Source organism: Egretta garzetta, unplaced genomic scaffold (genome assembly GCF_000687185.1).
Source record: "Egretta garzetta isolate BGI_Z169 unplaced genomic scaffold, ASM68718v1 scaffold354, whole genome shotgun sequence".
NCBI lineage: Eukaryota > Metazoa > Chordata > Aves > Pelecaniformes > Ardeidae > Egretta > Egretta garzetta.
Window position 1 is genome coordinate 2,602,027 of NW_009259593.1, and position 21,337 is coordinate 2,623,363.

The 21,337-nt window shown below is 42.3% G+C and overlaps 1 protein-coding gene across 1 annotated transcript in view; it reads left to right on the forward strand.

Annotated features, from left to right (window-relative positions):
• The window catches only part of ZNF536 (zinc finger protein 536), a 187,774-nt gene extending 167,060 nt beyond the window's left edge, over positions 1 to 20,714 (forward strand). Inside the window, exon 4 of the mRNA XM_035893617.1 lies at positions 20,479 to 20,714. Within this exon, the coding sequence (XP_035749510.1) occupies positions 20,479 to 20,714 (236 nt within the window). The remainder of the gene's footprint in view (positions 1 to 20,478) is intronic.
• Positions 20,715 to 21,337: the final 623 nt, after the last annotated feature.

A 21,337-nucleotide genomic window follows, 5' to 3' on the forward strand; every position in this document is an offset into this window, starting at 1 on the left:
CTGCTTTTTGCCTGTTCTTTAGGGGTTTTTTTTCCTTTCCCTCCCCTTCTCCTTTTGAAGATAATTCCCGGTGAATTTCGGATGACGTTATTAACGCGCCTTTCAAGCGTTAACGTTTGCTTGCCACCCTTCAAAAGCTATAGAGGTGATAAAAAGGTAAACTTCGGCTTGTTTCGCTGCCGCGCGTTGAGGGGCCGTCGTTACGTTGCCCTGTGGTCCAGACTGCTGGCAGAACAAACCGTAGCATCTTCAGCTTCCGTTAATAACAGGGTTTTAACACGGCATTGATCACCAAACCCTTTTGCTGCAAAACTAACCAGACTGTTTTCTGAAGGGTTTTCAAAATCCAGTTTAAAGCTTTAGTCTTGCAGTGCTTATTCAAGCAAAATTCTAACGCTCTTGCTTGCTGGAATTGTATTCAAGCAAAACCAACTGGATCTTGATTGTAAGATTCTTTTCCTTTTTTGTCCTTTTTATTAGTTTGTCTTCTAGTTCGCAAGTATACGTAGTTTATCCTGACTGCCATTTGGAAAACAGAAGTGATACCAGCAGATACAAGAAATATTTGTTCCTTTGGATTCAATATAAATAATGAGAATTTTTTTTTTCAGAGAATTTACACATGCAGACAAGGGCAGAAAAAATTGTTCATAATTGTGTACCTCATTTACCCAAAGCATGTGATTGTGTGTGCAAATTAAACTATTGCATGCACATGCTAAATTAGATAGTTGTGAGTGCAATTACTTAATTTGCATGTACAGATTAAGTTAGCCCAATTAATCACTATGATAGTCCAATTTTACACAATTGTGAACCCACTGACGGCAGTAGAGTTGTTTTGCCACAGATGCCGAAATAACGTTACAGGGAGATGGGTCCAACTTGCGCACAAGTGAAGCACGTGCTCTTGCAAAAAGTCACTGACAAAATGCATTTTATAACGTGTCAGTTATCATCACTTCTGCGGATACGTTATTTATGAAAACCAGTTATAGCTATGCAATATTTGATCAATTGCTATTAAGACCCCTACATTAGAACCATGCTTCTCACATCTGGAGCTTTTGTTTGGGCTAATTAGGGTGATGATCATGGATTCAACCTGTCTTAAATCTCAGATGTATGAAGCGGGCAGATTAAGGACATTTGTTCATAATTAGGATTCCTAAATGGAAATCTGGGAAATGCTTCTTGGAATATTTATAGTCTTGTATCAGCAAGGCTTCTCATTGTGCATGCGGTATCTGTGAGATGAGTATGGTGTTTCTTGTACGAGTCTGGTTTGTTACGTGTGTTCCTTTCAAACCTGGTCTAGCGCACGTATTCTCTGTGCAAAAGTAAGGGTGGAAGCCATCAAAATTAAAAAGCAGCTCCATAAAAGGTACCGTGTGTCACGTAGCGTATTTTCGCTTCTTTGGGGACATGCTGCTTGTCAACCAAAGGGTGCCCCATGTAGACCTCTGGCCACACATCCTGACACGTCCTCGCCTCCCCTTGGCACCAAGGTTGCCAGCCAGAAGCGCTCTCACCCCCCAGTGCCCGTTATGGCCAAGGAGTCCGATGCACACGCTGGGCTTTAAAGGTAGCCATTACCAATGTAAGCATTTGCAAGTATATTTAGGCTAATTCTCACTATTGGTTTTTTCCCCCATCTATTATTTTATTTAATATATGTAGCCAAAATCCAGAACTCCTCCACCCTAAACATCTGTGATAATGAGAGGCATCTGCTGAACATTAATGTTCTTCACGCTTACTGCTACAGGCCACTTGGCCAACAGGAACCGGCGTGTCTTGGGGGCTTTTTGCTTCCACCACAGATGACACAGCTCCTTTCTCTTTTTTGCTGATATACTTGGGCTGACGGGACTGGAGCCAGGAAAAGGATATGGGAAGTTTTTACATGGAGTCAGATGAAGCCGGGGTGTGTTGGTATTAAAGCTGCTCCAAGGGTTGGCTGGGCTCAGTTGCCTACCTAGTTCTTTGTGCACATGGAAGCTGTGCTATAGCTATGGCTCTTTGCTGGTTTGTTCCTGTCCCTGGTTAGCAGGTTGGGCTGCAGGCAGACCCTTAAACCCATTGCTGCTGCGATGGACTAGACTGTCGCCAGCCCAAAATGGGCAGCATGGCACCTTTGCTGTGGGTCTGTGCCCTGGCACAGTGAGGAGCAGGGCTCTGTGGGGCAGCCCACCATGCCCGCTGCTGCCAGCGCAGACCCCTCTGCCCCGCAGCTCCGCCAAGCAGCTGGCTCAGGGGCTGCTCCTCAGGTCGCTACAGGAGCAGCCTGCTCCTTTGGATAACACTGCAAGGCGGGCAAAATTGCAGAGCACGTGTGGCCTGTATAGTACATGTGATTTAAGAAAAAAAAAAAAAAAGCAGAGCTGTTTTTTGACCTGGTTTCGTTTATTTTTTTTTTCCATGGGTGGGAAATGTGGTGCTACATTGTGTGACTTTGTTTCTCCAAGAGGACAAGGGGGGGAAGGGGACGGGAAAGGAAAGTTATGGTTAAAGAGTGAAGAAGAAATATTTCTTCCAAAATATGATTTTAAGTATGTCAACATTTAAATGTGAATTGTTCTGATCAAATATTTACTGCTGTCGGGAGCTGTGTAGAACATTAATCTTAATTTGTTTTTCTTTTTCTCAAAAGCAATGACTCCAACATAGCTAGGAGATCTGTGTCTTTAAAAATAAATAATGTAGCAGAACGGCATATTCTTTGGTATAGAAATGCTAGCCTGTGGCATCTTCTGCAACTACAAAGCAGTCTCGAGCGAACTTTCTTCCCTTTTTATTAATAATTCCCTAAATCAATGAAGAATCTTTAAAAGTTCCCCTTCACTTTGCTCCTGCACTCCTTGCATCTCCAGCTTTTGCTCACATTGTCTCATTCCCTGCCACATATTATACATCAGGATAAATCTGTGCGTGTAATTTCGGGAGCGTAGGCTGCAGCCCGCTAATTCTACGTGCAAATACAAAGCTGGTTTTCTCTTTTCTCCTCTATTTTTTTGGTTAGCCCAGGGTTTTGGTTTTTTTCCTGAAGGTGGCAGTGAAAGAAAAAAAATAACTCCCTTTGAAGATTTAGGAATTTTATTACAAAACAGATGGACAAGTACTGTATTTTACCCATTTCCCCTTGTGCCCATGAGCGCTGACAATGAAAACTACAGCTCCTATAAAGTGCTGATCAAATTGTGAAAAGGTGGCCTTTCCCAGCAGCCTGGCACACTCTAGCATTATCCCAGCTTATAAATAAACGGATGGGCTGAGCCACTTCGGCTTTTTTTTTCCTCTTAGTCCTTACCAAGATAATTGAGGATCATAATGGTGGGAAAGGACTGCAGTCATCATTCGCTGCCTGTCAGGTATCAGTACTCATCTTCGTGTCATCCGTCACCATTGAACCACTCTGTCATCTTTCCCCAGCCTTCAGCGCCGCTCCTTCTCATCGTGTTCATTATCTCCGGCTCCGACCAAGCCCCCTCCCCCAGCCCCTGTAAATGCATCTTTGTGCGACTCTCAGTCTTCTGATTATGAATCGATGATCATGTGGTGTAAGAGAGATAGATGGCTTTTAGTTCCATCTTGTCTTCTCTAATTGTAAAATATTAGTTACATTAGACTGTGTCTTTTGATTAATGGAACTTATTTGGAGTGGCCTCTCCCAGCCCTCCCCCTTCCAAAGTCCTCCACTGACTTTTGAGAATTGAGTGATTTCACTTAAAGCAGACAAATAGGCCCTTCAGCAAGGAGATAGCTAAGCTCTAATATTGTGGGCAAAGCAAGCTCACAGCGCCAGAGTTGTGTGTCTCTGTGTGTGCGTGTGTGTGTGTTTTTAAAGAAAGGCTTCAACTCCGGCTAGACAAATACAGACCATTTATTAACGTACGTACAGCCGTGCTATTTTGCAAATCCAGCAATTCTTATAAAGCTGCAAAACAGGACATAAGGCTGAATGCCTTCTGAATTAAATTAATCTTAGATAGGAATTAAGAGCATCCTCGCTTTCACTTTGGATGAAACAGGTCAGTCCAGAACTTTGATGTATTAATGCTAGCATAAAGTGTTATCTTAATACTCTCTTTTATACTCACAGGACATATCATCAGCCAAATGTCTCTTCCTTGTACATCTGACACTGCGAGACATTCGTCCTTTAATACAGAATTTATCTTATTTGGCACTATTTACCTAAACATGGTCTGTTGATAAAGTCCTTGCTGTACAAATGGAAAGGCAGTTGACTAAATCCCTTATTATAAATAATCACTGTCTATCTTTCAGTGTAAATTCAAGGACATGTTCACTTTCAAGCTATCAGTTCAATTAGAAAAGGTCTATTCACTGTCGATGTCTATATCTCATGGAAATAGGAAAGCACAGTTAATAAACAAATCAAACTATTTTAAAAAATAGCACAGTGGATTATGAATTCTAGAGCCCGTGCTGATGGTGACACTGTCAGGACACATGCTATACAAAAATATATGCAAACAGTTTTATCTAAATTTTTTATGCTACCTTCAGGATTTAAATCTGACCTTTGTGCCTCCCTCCCCTCCCCCGGTACTCAAATCTTTTACATTATTTCCAGAGATACTGCCTGTAATATACCTTCTATATATTAAAATTTAAAGAATAAGTTTATAGATGTATAAAATGCTAGTTAAGCCTTATTCAACTTACTTCTTTCTATTAAAGAATAGGAAGACTGGTTTGGGGTTGTGAACGATTCTTATTCAACTTACTTCTTTCTATTAAAGAATAGGAAGACTGGTTTGGGGTTGTGAACGATTCTTATTCTCGCTCCTCCCGATTTCACTGCGATGGCTGGGGCAGTTTCCTATTTCCGAAAGGCTCTCGCTGTGGTAGCCACGTGATTATAGAGAAATCTCTCGCCTTTCTTTTTGTAAGAAAGTAACTCTCTAGCCTTTAGTTATGGAAAATGCTTGAAAGCAGGAAACCAGAAAGCTGGAAAAAGTCCAAAAAGAAACCCAGATTTTTTTATTTTTTATTTTAATCTCATTATATTAATCACATCCTATGGAATTTAAAAGGAGCTTTTCCAGTAGCCTTGGATCTTGATACCCAGAGGCTCAGACTGGAAGGGCAGCCTTGCTCTCCTCCATCCATGTGCAGCTCCGGTCCTGCATTCATCTAAGATCAGAATTTGGCTCCTGATGGGTATTTCCACACAGTATTTACCACCCTAGAAGGAGTGATTATATTTAATGGCAGAATTTCAGTTGACTTCTCAATATGTATTGAGTTGACCTTTATGTTAAACCACAGGTTAAATTTTTTTAATTGTCTCTTTAAGTACATTTATAGACCTCTCTGTTCTGATTAGCATAGCGGTAGATAGAGAAAAGTTACCTGGGTCAGATTATTTGTTGAAACCAGAGGAATTGCACAGCTTCTCCAGAGGGCAAATATTTTGGCCCCCTCTAATCACTGTATACATTAGTTTTGTTGCAAAATGATTTTGGTTTATACACAGAGACACCCAAGTGGATATCAGTTTGCTTGAAAGCCCAGAGCCTGCCATTGATTTCATATAAGTACACCTTCTCTCTGGAAGACGATGGAAGTCAATGAAGCTTATGTGAGATTGAGTGGCTCTCCCACTGGCAGCAGGGCTTGGAGCAAGGCTTAAGTGTGCCAGGTACTGATGGCAGGGATGTTTGCCTCTCTGCTACCTGACGCGCTGTGTTTGGCTTAAGTTCTTCAGAGACAGGCATGGATGACTTTCACTCTAAATCACCAAAAAAAATAACCAAACACCCTAAATGGATGCTTTGTGTCCCACTGCCCATGGAAACTTCAATAACTCGGACTTCAATGATTTTATTCAAAATTGAAAATCCTCAGTAGCATCTGCTCCGCTGTGTACTGACTGCCATGCCAAGTTATTGGAAGGGGATTTTGGTTTTGTTTCCTTTAACTTCTAATGGATTTGCTGCCTATTTATCGTGTGCCCTTTGCTGGGTGGCAACACTTGGGTTTAGGTACATGGATGATAAGCTCTGGGTGTTGACTACTAGTCTGCGTGCAACACGTAGAGCAACCAGTCAGCTCCAGGTGACCTGCGGTGACGCTAAAATTATCACCCTCCCAATTAGTGGCCAGTGGCCTCTGGCTGGCCAAGGGGGCACCAGCCTGCAGGCGGGTGGTGGTTGGGATGGCGCTGCCCGTGCACCTCTGCAGGTGATGGGCTGGTGGCCCCTCACGCACCCAGCATCCTCGGGGCCCTCCATCCATCTCACACTGTGAGCCAATAGCACAAAAAAATAAATGCAAAAATAAATACAAAAGGAGCATGGATTTGAAATGAAACAAAGTGCCAGCTTTTAGCCCCAGGCAAATTTTCATGTCTCTCTTATGAATCTTTGTAAGGGCTGGGCTACGAGGCCCCAGCTCAGAGACAACTTATGCTCGTGTATTGCGTACACGTGTGTGCATTCCCACACAAGTCTGTCGGATGACTTACAGGCTTTATAGTATGCATAACCTTCAGAATTTGCTGAATCAGGGCCATATACTGACATATTCTTTAATAGTGCTGGCTCCACAATGAAACTCTAGAAGGCACATTTCCTTCTCGGTGTCTCTCCATAAGACTCATCAATGATAATGGAGTTACATTAGGCACATCTAAAGTTAATTATACAGTTACCTCCCTCTTGGCCCCTGTTTGTCAAAGAGAATATGATAACAAAAAAAAAAAAATACTCTGTCTTCTAACATCTATTTTTATTTGAATTTTGATCTGCCATCTAGATGAAAGAGTAAAGGGCACACTAAGAAGACCTTAGGTTGGTGGGTCTGGATGTTTGTTAGTTGAGAGCCGGCATGGGAAATGTTAAGAAAACCTGCAGAAAAAAAATCTATGGAAACCAAAGCAAAAGAAATACTTAGGGCAGGTTGTTAATAAATGGTAGCAAAACTCTTCCTTTTTAAAATGAAGTGGTTGGCTTTTAGGGGTGCTGCTTTATTTCAGGGTATGGGCTTAGAGGTAAGCTTCAATTGGAAAAAACATGCTACTGTTCACAAAAAACTCAGGAATTTATAATGTAAAGACGAGATTGAATGGAACAGCGGATCTAGAAATTCTGCAATTTGCTGCATATTGAATAAAAAAAAAAGTAATTTTTATGTTTGTTTGGTGGGGTTTTTTAACACAACCTCACAGTTAAATATGGTGAACCAAAATCCTCTGTCCCAAACGCAGGTCTCTGAATGTCTTGGTTTTGGTATCCATGCATGTTGCTGAGGGATGCCGGGTTTGTCCAGGGATCCGGTAGCTTTGACGTCCTCCAGTTTACTCTACCTCTAGTGTGCTCCATTGCTAATGCGTTTTGCATGCAAGATCACTGTGCTTCAGCATGACAGCTAAGAAAAACATCATTTTATTTTTAATTGGAGCAGGATACAATTTGGGGGAAAAAAAAAAAAAAGAAAAAAAGAAAATATGATGCTTTGTTAGAAATTTGTTCCACAAGAGTCCAGTCAGAAACCTCCTAGTACTTAATAAAGTCAAATTCCTCACTGAGCGTTCCCGTGAGCTCCCGTGGAAGCCAGTGGGAGTTGCGCATGAGTACCGAGGGCAGCATTTTGCCCTTAGGACTGAATTTCCCAACTGACTATTCTTTTAGACTGTCTTTTGATTAACAATCTGTTTGCAGCAGGCTAGGGCCAGAGAGGCAGTGTATACCCCACTGTTCAAATCTGTGGCAAAATATTCTATGGAGAGCTACTTAATAAAAATCAACTTGCTCCAATAGTCATTGAGAAATACCTCAACTGTTAGCAATCAATCGAGGGCTGAGTTGGGGAAAAAAAAATACAAAAGGACATCAAAGAGGTTCTCATTCCCAGTCTATTGCTCTATTTAAGGGTCCTATAATTCGGTGAGGTTGTGTGCTAAATAATTTGTAAGCCTTCAGAACATCCAGGTTATTGTTTGTGGACAGATGGTGCATCACATTTTATTGCTTATTCCTTCTGTGGTTTCTCATATGCAGGACTGATGTGCACTCTGAAGTCTTTGTTTCCTTGCTAAAATCTCTAATCTAAAACAGGCAATCAAGCACACAGACAGTGCTTCAGAAAGCATAATCATAGTTTTAAAGGGGGGGAAAAAAACATTTCGGCTGCAGTTAGGAAGCAGATGTGTTCCCTGAAAATGCAAAAGGTTATCAGAAGTATTAAAATAGGAAAATAGATATGGAATTCGGGAGCGCTGGGGAGAGCGTGTATTTTATTTCAGTACTGCAGGGTAGGTGTGCCTTTTCCTAGGCTACCTGCTTTGTATCTGGCTCTCTGTGGAGCTGGTGCAGTGAAAGCCTTTGGAGAGCGGCTTTTGCTTCCACCTTTCCCCCTGAGATTGGCAGTCTTTGTCTTTTACAGGCAAGGAGCAGCCGTGTTGTGATCCTGGAACCGCTGCTGCCCCGAAGAGTTAAATCATGTTGATATACAGGAAGGAAATGGAATAGACTAACTCTACTCTTTTCTTCCTACGGATTTTTCTTTTTATTCTGAAGATAGAATTACTGTTTGTAAGCATCTGAAAGTCATTAGTGGCTCTGCAGTCTGTCAGGTGCCGACGCAAAAAACTGCTGAAACTGAACGGGTTCCTGTGCGGAGTGCTGGGAATTTGTCATGTGCTGATGAGCAGTTATAATAATATATGAGCAAATCACAAGCATTCTGCAAATTAATCAAATTTTTTTTCCCCTTCTCCCTTGTCTCTGGGAGAGTGGCTTTGCCGGCAGACGTAGGTGAAGCAGTTTTACTCACAGATGGTAGCTCTGGCATCAGATGGAATTTATATAACAGTAATTCTGATTTCCTGCCAAAGTAGCACTGAAAACACCAGGGAGATTGTACAAGACAAGTCATGTGGTTTTGCTGAGGTTGTTGTGGGAAGTTAAAGGGGGGAAATCTCAAATTTTCCTCTTTGCATTTATTGTTTTAGCCTGAAGGGCCAGAAATTGTACGCCATTCTGCCATAGGCGAAATCCAACACATCTTTTTTTATGAATTGTGCTGAAAGAGTGCTTCCCAGCTGTTGAAACTGCTGGCAGGGAGGGAGCCACATGACTCCTCATCCTTTCCCTTTCCTTACAAGGATTAAAGGAGGGAGGGTTCAAAAGGTTGCTGCTCTACACGTTGGAGTGAGCAGGGTCTCCCTTCCCAGGAAGCGATGCCATGTTCACTTCAGCTACACTCCCTCCGGCATCACGCGATGGGGGGGGGCTTTCAGGAGCGTCGGTAAACACATCGGCAAAGGCTCTTCCTCCTCATTAAAACAGGGGTTTTTCTGAATGAGGTTAGTCGAGTAGATTAAGGTTATTAGTCGCGTCTCCGCTGACATTTCCAGCTTGATCAGTAAAAAGCAGAAACGTGGGCATTTTTTACCCGTGAAGGGCACGGGCTTGGTGCGCCTGTGGTACAGGCAGAAGGTGGGCAGACCTGATGGCCGGTCCGAGCCTGACCTCCTTCAGAGCAGCACGGATCTGTCCAAACCGTGGGCTTGGAACAAGGATGCGAGAACAGAATCGGGCCCCTGTGGCTTTTGAGTCAGGTTGCGCTTTTAGAAACAAAAGCAGCCTTCCCTAGAAAAATATTACGGTGTTTTTATAATAGTGGCGTATTGAGGTTGCTGCTCTACACGTTGGAGTTGAGCAGGGTCTCCCTCCCAGGAAGCGATGCCCATGTTCACTTCATTACCCTCCCCCCGGCATCCCGCGATGGGGGGGGGGCTTTCAGGAGCGTCGGTAAACACATCGGCAAAGGCTCTTCCTCCTCATTAAAACAGGGGTTTTTCTGAATGAGGTTAGTCGAGTAGATTAAGGTTATTAGTCGCGTCTCCGCTGACATTTCCAGCTTGATCAGTAAAAAGCAGAAACGTGGGCATTTTTTACCCGTGAAGGGCACGGGCTTGGTGCGCCTGTGGTACAGGCAGAAGGTGGGCAGACCTGATGGCCGGTCCGAGCCTGACCTCCTTCAGAGCAGCACGGATCTGTCCAAACCGTGGGCTTGGAACAAGGATGCGAGAACAGAATCGGGCCCCTGTGGCTTTTGAGTCAGGTTGCGCTTTTAGAAACAAAAGCAGCCTTCCCTAGAAAAATATTACGGTGTTTTTATAATAGTGGCGTATTGAGTAATGCATGGGGCATAGCAAGACTGCTGTGACACTAAAAGAAAAAAATAGAGGCGAGCAGAACGGGAGAACTTTCAGGGGCTGTTTTTAATAAAGAGGTGAATTCTTTCTGCAGTAGGAAAAATGATAAAAAGATGGCGTATCAGCTACATTATGCAACAAAGTAATGCTGCTGTGTTTTTATAATGTAAGGCACTGCCCATTTGTTTTGGTTTACGTGACTGCAGTGAAATAAGTGGATTAGACTGAAACTTTAGCATGCTTCATTGCAGCTGGTTGCAGACATCTGTCATTCCTCAGCCATACATTCTGGATCACGCCAAGAAGAAAAAGCAAAGTCTGACACCTTTCATTTTAGAGAGCCTTTTATAGAAAAGAAAAGGAGAAGGGGAGAAAGCATTTCCTTTGTGACTTAATAAAAAAGACACTTTTTCCACAACAACATCAACAGTACTTTCCAGGGGGAGAGGTCCTGCAAAGTTAATGCTCAATTTATTCTTTGCAGCCTTTTAATTTTACCATTTGAGCTCCTGATTTGTTGGATAGGATGCGATAAAAATACCTTTTTTTTTTTTTTACAGAGACATTCTCTCTCTGTGCACCGAGGAGGGGAGTGCGCCCGCCGGGAGGGGGGTGGCACTGAGTCCCTGCTCGGGCTGCGCTCGGGGTGATTCAGCGCAGCGATGGCACGAGGTGCTGCAGCGTTGCCCATAATGAGTTTTTCTGCAAACAACTGCGCTCACAAAATCCCATAAACAGATAATAGTGATGTTTTAGCGGAATGATTAGTGGAGTTGTGAGCTACTCATGGATAATTTGAAATATTAGCTATTAGTGAGCTGGATATTTATTTACTTAGTGTTTTGGTTTTCCTTAGCCTTTTTACTAACATGCCGCTGTAGATAGAGAATCGTGAGGTACGTGACAAGCTATAATGTGACAAAATACCATCGGAATTACCCCAGTTACGTAACAAAGCAACAACTAAAATTAAAGGAGAACACGCTTGGCCTAAGTGACATCATACATGCAGAAAACGATTATTCTAAGCTAAGGGCCCCGCTTCAGCAAATGCTATAGCACATGGATAATTCCACCCCTTCCCATTTGGATGACCCATGGGCCGTGGGGCTGACGGGGAGGCTCCTGGTCCTCACCTGGCTGTGTATGGAAGGGCAGGTCTTTGCAAGGTGCAGGCTGCGTGGCCGTCCTGTTCAACGCCAGCTGAGGATATGACACATTGAAATGTGGCACGAAAAATTTAGAAAGCTGAGTATGGGATTTTTTAAATTCCATTCCACCAAATAAAATAAATAAGCTCAAGACAGTTGCCCGGAGTGAAAGAGAAAATGCTATTGTATTTATGAATTGCTAGACAGAATAAAGGATATTTGGTAGCAAAATACCATCACTGACAAGGCCTTTCCTGTTAGCACCTCTGAATTGCATGGTCTCTTTACTAAAATCCCAGTGCCACCAGTACAGCATTTATTCTGGGAAATCATAGGTACATTAAATTCAAGTAGAGCTTCATTGTAGAAGTCCTAAATGCTCCCTGAAAGAATAAATATTTATTGAGACAATTAAAAAATATGACAGAACATTAGACAGAAAACTTGTGAATGACCTAGTAGGAAAACTGAGATATTTTGCTCAAGGGGGTTAGAATGGGAATGTAATGTTATTGACGTGATTAAAACAAGTAAAGGAGCGAATAGACATAATTAATTGAAATATGTAAGTAAAGGCAAAGGTGGGACTCTGAACATGCAATTTTGATAATCAGAAGAACTCGGGGTTAGTTAATATTGGAGAAAAGCCTGCCACTTACCTCCGAAATACATTTCCTCAGCTGCAGTTTACTTGCATCCCCAAAGCGTAAGAGGAAGAGGCGGCTGTCGGAGGGCTACAGCCCGCTCGCTGCCTGGGCTCGGGTACCTCTCTCCTCTCGTGCGGAGATGTGGGGGTGCGCCAGCTGTGCCCCTGGGCTTTGGGAGAACAAGAACTGGTACCAGAGCGGGGGCCATGGCTGGAGAGGAATGCTTATGTTTTTGGCCAAGCTGTTGTGAGTTTAGGAATGCAAAGGGGATTGTGAGTGAGAAATTTATAAATTGCCGTAACCATTGCCATTATAAATGCAGTCAGAGGTGGCTTGCTCTTTACAACGGGTACCTAGTGCCCTTGATAAGAACTCTGTCCTCTACTTATGTGTATAAACCAAAGTAAATAAATATGAAAAATTAAATGTAATTAAATTTCCCAAAGCATGGGACAATGATAGTCTGGCATTTCAAGCTCAATCAATGACAGCGTTCCCACTAACCTCATTTGGAGCCCGCTGAGGCACCGGGCTCGTAACTCATGTTGTCATGTCAAAACCCAAACTGGCGTGCCGTCGTGCATGGGGTGCTGCGCCACGCCGGGCAGACGCACTTGCCGGCAGCGCTGTGAAACACACGGGTCCTTAGAAAGCAAAGCCTTCAGCTATTTTCTAGGAGAATTTTTGTTTTGCAAGGTCCACATAATGTTTAATATTTGTTTAGAAGGACCTTTTCGGCTATTCTGCTGATGCTCTTCCTTTTTTCCAAGAAAAGATCCGTTTCTCTTCAAAACCAAAAGTTCCTGTGTGAAAAGCTTACTCGTCTGAAAAAGAAACAAATTTTGTGCTAAGTGTCTGGAGCTGAGTAATCCTGGTACTTTATTAGCTCTGCAAAGAAGTGGGAAATGTTTGTTTTCCCAGGAATTGCAAGTCTCCGTTACACCGTCAGCAACTTCCCCAGCCATTTGGTAACTTGCTTGTATTTAGCGTGCTACAGAGGGCTAGCGAGTTCCTCAGTCTGCCTCCAAACAATTATCATTTCCATGCTCTACAGAACAAAGGTAACAAGTGTTGAATCAGTGATGCTTTCTGTAATTTTGTGACCAATTTGATTGGTAAGTTAAAAGCCTATGTGTGAAGGACAGTGGCAGAATTTCCTGCTTGTTTCTCTTTACCTTGAGTGGCCAGGTGGCCGCTAGCCTCTGCATCGTACTGACCTACCTCTGGCTGTTGTGCACAGCAGGGCTGGTCTCTTGGTGGGTTTTTTGTTTTTTGTTTTTTTGTTTTTTTTTTTCTTCTTTTGCTTTTAAAGAAAAATTTAGTGTGTGATAATTAGTGACTGTAACCTTCTGAGACAGGAATTGAGCTGTTACTTTAAGTGCAGTTTTTATTTTAGGGGGAATATGTGAAATTAACTTAATCTTTTAATAATATGTATTAAAGACAAAGTGTAGCATCAACTTTTGCTTTTCCCTGTCATCATTAAACCCTTTAGTATACTCATCAGTAAGTTGAAATACCTATTCAGAAACACCAAGCACTGTATAATATACTAAATCAAGAGCAGACTACACCTTTGATTACATTTCAGAGAAGCTGCGTAGATATCTGAGGGTTTAATTTGATCCGATGAATGGAGGGGGTTTTTTTAAAGTAAAAATCCTTGAAACAAATTAGTTACAGATTAGGTCTTCTTATTCTCCAGCTCTTCTGTAGCCAATGATGGTTCAGTCATTTGCCACCCTGCTATTGCAGGTGCCTGTAGAGCCAATGTCCGTCTTGACGAAACACCAGGGTCACAGTGCCACGTTGGTGGCTTTGGGATGGGTGCTGGCCTCGGGACGGTGCCACACACCAAGTTAATCCCTACAGGGGATCCCTTCTGGATCGCTAACCTGCCACAGTAGATTTCACAAGTGGATAAATCCTACTGGTTTTAGGGCAACTTTTCCAAACATCCTTAATGCATTTATTTAGGATGAAGCTGGTGGCTGTGTTTTGAACATGAGCTGGGTCTTTACCCCAAACTTATCCCCCCCTAATTAAGATCTTTCCTGTAACCCACAGCGAGAGAAAGGCTCTTCCAGATGGCAGCCCATGTGTTCGGACCGGAGCTGCCCCTGGAAGTGTCTGCTCTGTATTAGCGAGGGGGGATTTAGGTAACGAGTCTGGTGCCTCTTATCATGAACAATTCCTCTGATTACTCTGGGGACTATTTGAAGGGTTGAGCCTGGTAATGAATAAATCCAGTAGAATGGAGGGTGGTCGGGAGGCTGCCCTAACTTTAGGTGTCCCATGGGAAGCACATAACCCAAAGCCTTAGCTTTGGTAGGTGCAAATGTTCCCAGCCCTTCCTAAAATGCGGATACTTAAGCTTTTCTTTTTGTATATTCTTCTACAGTAAATCATAAAAAAAGAGAAGGCTTTTCTTTTTTATGGCTTTTCCTGGTCAACATGAAATAGAGAGTTTTTAAAATTTAATTTCCTTTTTTGTAATCTAATAAACATATAAACTTCACAGAATATTGTAATTTTCCCAGAAGACCATCTTGGTTGGTCCTGGACCTGTGTGTAAATAAACATATACTTTTCAATTGTTTTACAAAAACTTTTATTACATATGTGAACCTGATTGGCTGTACTTTAATCTGTCTGGTATTTTGGGAGTTTCATAAAATGCATATTTTGAGACCAATAAAGTGGAATGGCTCAATCAGAGCCATTATTGTCTATTGGACAAATATATTTATTCTGCATTTTCCCATCCATACTGTTATGCTCCAGATCAGAATGGCTGCTTTAGAGCCATTCTGCTCTCCTGGGTAACGCATGCAGTACTTGGGATGTTTGCTGTGGATAGTAAATGTATTTATGAAAATTTATACGTTGAAAAAAGGAAATAGCGCTAGCCAAGATTTAAATGAAAATAGTTCTCCCTTTGCAAATGCTTGCTTTTATGCTATAACAGCCTTACTTTAAAATGGCAGTGTTCACCAAGATGCCTGGGACCTGGGAGTTGTGGTCTGAGAGAGCCGTGAGCCCAGCCCAGTAGTCGCTGCCAGAGAAATGGAGACGCTCAAAAAGCCTTTCTTCCTACGCAGAAAGCACGCGGCCATCGTTGCCTGCTGTTACTTCTGAGGCAACGCGTACTTCATCTGTTTAAGGAAAATTGTACCTCAAATACAGGCTTGTGTAGGAAGAAAGATTTAAAGCAGCTTTTCCCAGGGAGGTCCAGGCTCACTGAAGGTTTGAATGCACTTGCTGACTTTGCACTGCAGCAGCTGTGTGATTGCATGGACCGTTCCACCAGCAACGCTGTGGGACTGAGCATCTGGGTGCAGGAGGCAGTGGCCATCCATCCTAAGCCTGTGCAGCTGGTCCTGCGAGAGTGGCCAGTGGTGGCCGGAGGTGGTCCTGGCCATTAGGGATTGCTACGGCAGCCCAGGAGACCAAATCCAGATCTTCAGTGTCCAACATCTCAGCTAAAGAGATTTGCCTCCAAGAAATTCAAACCTTTGAGGCTTTTCAAATATTTCTTAGTGAGGGAGTAATTTATTTGTTTTAAGGAGGTAATTGCTGTTATTTTCGATTTTCACCAAAAGGATATTCTTAAACCAGGCAAAGAAATCTGAAATGAGTTTGCCGTATTGCATCGCAGTAAATGCTATAGCCATTGGCCATCTAAGGAAAAACATTCTGTCAGACAATCATGGCCATTTTTGCATTTTAAGGGAACAAATGTCATATCTAAGAAACACATTTTATTCAAGACTTAATTATAATTTATAGTACATTGCACAGCATTTGTTTTCTGTTCATCATTTTATTGCTCTTCTGCCTTTCCCCTAAATTTATGCATTAAATTGTGTGTCTGTGTGTCTGTATGTGTGTATCTGTGTGTATATATGTACACATATGCAATATAATAAAAAGTGGTGTAGTGGGGACAACAGACGGCTTGTGTGTGATGTATTATTGGCATTTTTCTTTCAAATTACCGTTTTCTTGCTGCTTTGGGAGAAAGCCATGATTTTGCTGTGATTAGTACACTTTTAACAATCTGGAATAAATTCCTGATCTTATTCATGTGACTAGTCCAATGCCCATTTTTACGTTTTAGTGCAAACCCCTACATATGTGCCTGTAATACCACAAAAATAAGATGTTTCTTTGTGGCAATTTTTATAGAATTTGGATGCCGATCAAATATTTTTAGAAGTGGAGAATTAATGCTGCTTGACCATGTAAATGATTTTTTTAATGAAAAAGACTTTAGTATTCATCACTCTTTCTCTCTCTCTCTTGTTTGTGTATTCCTTTGTGCTAATCTTAAATAATGGATCCATATCAAAGTTAATAAATTAGTAACTATTAGCAGTGTTTGGATTACTGTAAGTAACCCAAAGACACTTCATTGACATTGACATTTTGTGTGTTCCAATAATACAGCTTGAGTTTCAAGGATAGGACAAAGCAAAATAGGTTTGGCAAGTATTTGAACCCTTAACAACTCACAGGCAATGGCTTTGGCTTTGTTTAAATCCAAGTGCTTAAGTGTACTTTCCTTTAGACGGTCCTAAACCCCAGACCTTGAGATCCATGTCTTACTCAAACCCTGCATTTTCTGATTCTCTTCAGCTGATGCACCATGTTGGGCTGCATCAGTCGTCCCATATTATGAAACCTAACGCGATGTGACTGATGCAGGCTGACGTGATGTGTCACAAAGCAACATATCAGCTCACAAACTTGAAAGAAAAGAAAACAAACTTTTTTTTCTCAAAGCCTAATTTAACGAAGCAGCATGTATTTCAAAAATGGTGGACTAGTTTCAAACGTTGAAGGATTTTTCTAAATATTGGTCCCACAGAAAACTTCTCCATCCTGACCAGAAAGTACTTCCCATTCACACTCCTTGTTCTCTCCAGGGTACAGTCAAAACTAGAGAAGATGCTGAGCCTAGGTCAGCTCAGCATTGCTGAGGCTGATTCTGGAAGGTTCAGATGACTTTCAGAGGACTGGCTTCAGCGGGTGTCGGAGGAAACCACCCTTCTGGGGGAAATCCACGCCTTCTAAAAATGTTGAGTCCAGCTACCATTGGATTCATTCTAGCTATTTTTTATTATTTTCTGCTGTTCCATTTTTTGAGACTGTCAGCTTCCATCCAGAGAATTATGAAGTCTCTTCACATGCTCAGTCACAGACTTCTTAGAACATTGCTCCGCAACAGGATTATTTCAGCTGCAAATACCATCCTCTGTCCTCACTTTTTGATCAGAGAAAGATGCACCATAGTTTGCCCCCCTTGTTGGCCCACCGTTAGCCTAATTCTCCTTACTGCAAATGCAATGCATTACACGTTATCTCCTGAACTATCAGGAAGATTTCTTTCCTTATTTTTTTTTTTTCTGAAGGCTTTCATATAATTTTATTGGAAGATATGTAGTGGGTAAAATATATATGAACTATAGCTTGCTAAGAAAGAACCTACCAACCACTTCTAGATAAAACGTTATAAATTTATTGCCAACTTATCTGGGAAGGGTTATTTTAAGAGCCTGCTGCCCACCACAAGTTTTTGAGCTAAAATTAATGGATGGGATACCTAAGAGAAATGGGCATTTTCCTTCACCCCTTAGTTACAAGCAAATTGCAGATATTGTTATCTTTGCAAGTGAGAATAATCTCTAGTTTTTGTACTACTTCTGCTGTAAACAATGTACCGCTTGCTTTCCTATGACCCTCACTCTGTATACATATTTATATATTATTCATACCGGATTAAAAATGAATGTGCTCTTTACCACAGTTGTACTGCACAGTGACAATACAAATTAACTTATTGTGTACTTACTTTTCACAAGGCAGTGATGTGAAATTTTGATGGCCTGAAAAAGTAAGTCATGGGGGAGGCAATGCAGAACTGACTCCTTGTAGGTACGCTTTATATCGTCTGATTTATTAAAGTGCATTGAATTAATAAATTACATTCCCTGTATGGAATTGCACGGGTTTGAGTTTGGTTTGGTGGTGGGCAGAAAGGGTTTGCTTTCAGCCTGGTGCATGCGAGACGGTTAGCTCCATCTGCTGTTTGTGGATTCCTTGTTTAGAATTTGTTCTTTGCAGGAAAGAATTAGGATGGCCACTTAATGATTGCTACTCGTGGGCAAAGTATTAAGAGCTACTTGGTGGGATCTCACACCAAGTGGTACCAATTCTGGCTAAAACTGTCCAGTGCGTTTCCGTGCTACACGATGCTTGAGGGGTTCAGAGGGTGGCGGATGGGCACGTGGTGCCTGCTTGCTCCTCGAGTCTCGTCGCTCTGTGTCTGTGCTCCCTGCATGCTGTAATGGTTTTCTTAGATTTTTTTTTCCCCCCCCTGAGTTTTCAAGCATTTCTAGAATTTCTGAAACAATGAAAATCAGACCTTCTCTGGACCTTCATCATAGCCAGACAGTTCTGAGTGCTTTGAGTTTTCAAAACTATTATATTCAAATTTTTTCAAGCATATTTGTGCTTCTGTATTGATTTTAGGACAGAGTCTAAGTGGCACTAGGGACACCTTCAATCTCTATTTCCTCATATCTTCTAGCTGAATTTTTTCTATAAAAGCCCAATCCAATTTCTGCAACATTATCTATGTAGGTTTCTTCAATTGTTAGTGCTATGAAATTTTCCACTGAAATTTGACTTTGTAATGATTAGCAGCTTACAGATTTAATTTCTTTTGCCTCATGAAGTTGTTGAGGAATTTGTCTGTCTTTATCCCAGGAGAGGACTAGGGGATTTATCCACACTCCATCCCAAGATTTATGTATAAACATGCATGTTGGAGGTCCTGGGGGGTGGTCACACTTCTGGTAGTCTTCAACTTGTAAAAGCAAAGGGTAGAGGGGAGCTTTCAATCCTTGAGAAAGGAAATGTGCCTGTAGTCCTGGGGCATAGGATTTGGGTAGCTGTGGACTGGACTTAACATTTCTTTCCTCCGAGTAGCAAGCAGTATGTTTTGGGGGACACAGCGTTGGAGTGGTAGTGTTGATGTTACAGTAAAAATGCCCACTTCTTAGAGCAGCCCAGAGCACTAATGATGGCTGAGGTGAATTTACTCTGCTAGAGATGCTCGTGCTGGTGCGCCAGTGCGAGGTTAAAACTGGCGGTAATCCAGGCTCCCGCCTCTGCTGGGAGCACTACGGTACCATTCCCACCCCAGTACGGGTAACCATTCCCACCCCAGTACAGGTAACCGTCGGACCAGTGCACAACGCGCGTCTGTTTGCTTATCTGTTAAACAGCCACCTAAAATCGAGGTGGGATGGTCCCAGCCCCTTCCCACATGGTGGGAAACGCAGTCATCCTCCTCTGCCACACCAGTGTCTGTTTTATGCCTGCTAGGTAGTACCACGACAGCAAAGGAAAATGTGCTCTTCAAATGTGGAGAGGGGGTATTGTTTTTCACTTATCCTGGCTTTATGTAGATGGTCTGGCACATTTATTTATTCATTTATTTGAGCAAATTAAAGCAAGCTAAGCGCATTTGACCTCAGATGGTCCTGGTTTAAGTTAATTTGAGAGACAAAGCTCATAAAGTTCCAGTAAAACACATCAACAACTTCCCAGCATAGGTTGAAATGTGATTGCTGAAACATAACCTCCAAAACCAGATACAGCATGGAGATTCAAAGTCACAATAATCTGACAAATATGGGAGAGCATATCGATAGACTTGCAAAGAAGTGATATCTTTCATTCATGCCTTCATTTTGCAGTTGGTTGCTGTTTCACCCACAAGAAGTGCATCTATCAGATTTTGTGCATTAACATTCCTTTCCTAATCTAGCTTGGACATTTTATTTTAAAGCTGGTGATAACCTCAGGTCCCGCTCCAGCAAACACTTACGTGCTTGCGTATCTTTACTCACAGGAGTAATCTCACTGGAGTAAATGTTTGCAGGTTTGAGGCCTTGGTTATCTCAATCCATTATTTCTTTCCATTAAAAAGTAATCTGTGCGATTGAAATAAAACATACAATTCTTTACTCAGAAACCCACCCAAAGACAAAGTGTGTTTATTAGACTAAGGGTCTGCACATCGTCATCCTCGGATTGCGCTTCAATAAAAAAGATAATTAACAAATGTAAAAGAAGGCAGTCTCACACACGATTGCACTGTATTTACAAGAGTTTAGTTTGGATCACAGGCTGATGGATTTACAGCTGGGTCTGAGGAGGGAGATGAACTAGCTGCAATTTTCCGGAAAATCCGGAGCAGAGAATTTTTAAAATGCAGTTTGTTTAACCAGGCATCATGCACATAGCACAGATTTCTTATTCTTGCTGAAGACATGCGTCGAGGTCCTCCATCCAACAGGAGGGATTTCTGCCAGGGGGGCTCTGACGCCTTCGGCGTTGTCAGGCTGTGCAAGGGGCGGGTTTGCAGGCGCCGTGTACATGAAATAAAAACCTAACCAGGCTCTCGTCTGTCGCGCAGGTCACAGGCCTTTCCAGTGCAGATACTGCCCGTACAGTGCCTCTCAGAAGGGAAATCTGAAGACCCATGTTCTCTGTGTCCATCGCATGCCTTTTGACAACAGCCAGTATCCTGACCGCAGGTTCAAGCGCTCCAGAGTCGACTCCGAAGCTTCTGGGAATTTGGAGGAACCTGCGGCTGTCAAACCAGGGAGCTCGGCAGAGCTAACGGAGGAGGGCAGCAAGGCCCAGGAGTGACGCAGCTGGGCAGATCCGTCTCCATACTGCAGTAGCCTTTTACACCGGGTTTAGACACGTGTTTGGGTGAGGGTCGGCTAACTGCCTTCCAAGCGAAAGAATGGTGTGCAAATTCCCAGAAGCGTCCAGGATCCTGAAAACATTCAAATATACGTATATGTACACGTACACACACCCGTGCATGTATATGTATATTTGCACACACACAGAGAGGTATTCAGTCATACACACATTGAATATATATCTACATACACACACACACACACACAGATTCCACACATTCCATATGTGTGTGTGTGTGTTTAAATATATATATTACACACACAAAATAAATTTCCAGCCCTTGAAAATGGCTGCTAAACTGTTACCTGGCAACAAGTACTTCCAAACAATGTAGGTGGGATAATAAAGTGATTTAAAAATGTTAGGAGGTCGTTGGTTATTTAAAAAGCAGGGCAATTTCAAACTTTAGAGTGGTCTTTGTCCAAAAATAATGCTCTTAACAGAAAAATGATACTGTCTAAACGATTTAGTGTTGCCTTGAAGATTGAGGGGCTGTGTTTTCATTGTTGAAAACACCTTTATAATATGACACCAGCTGCTGTCATTTGCCTAGCATAGTA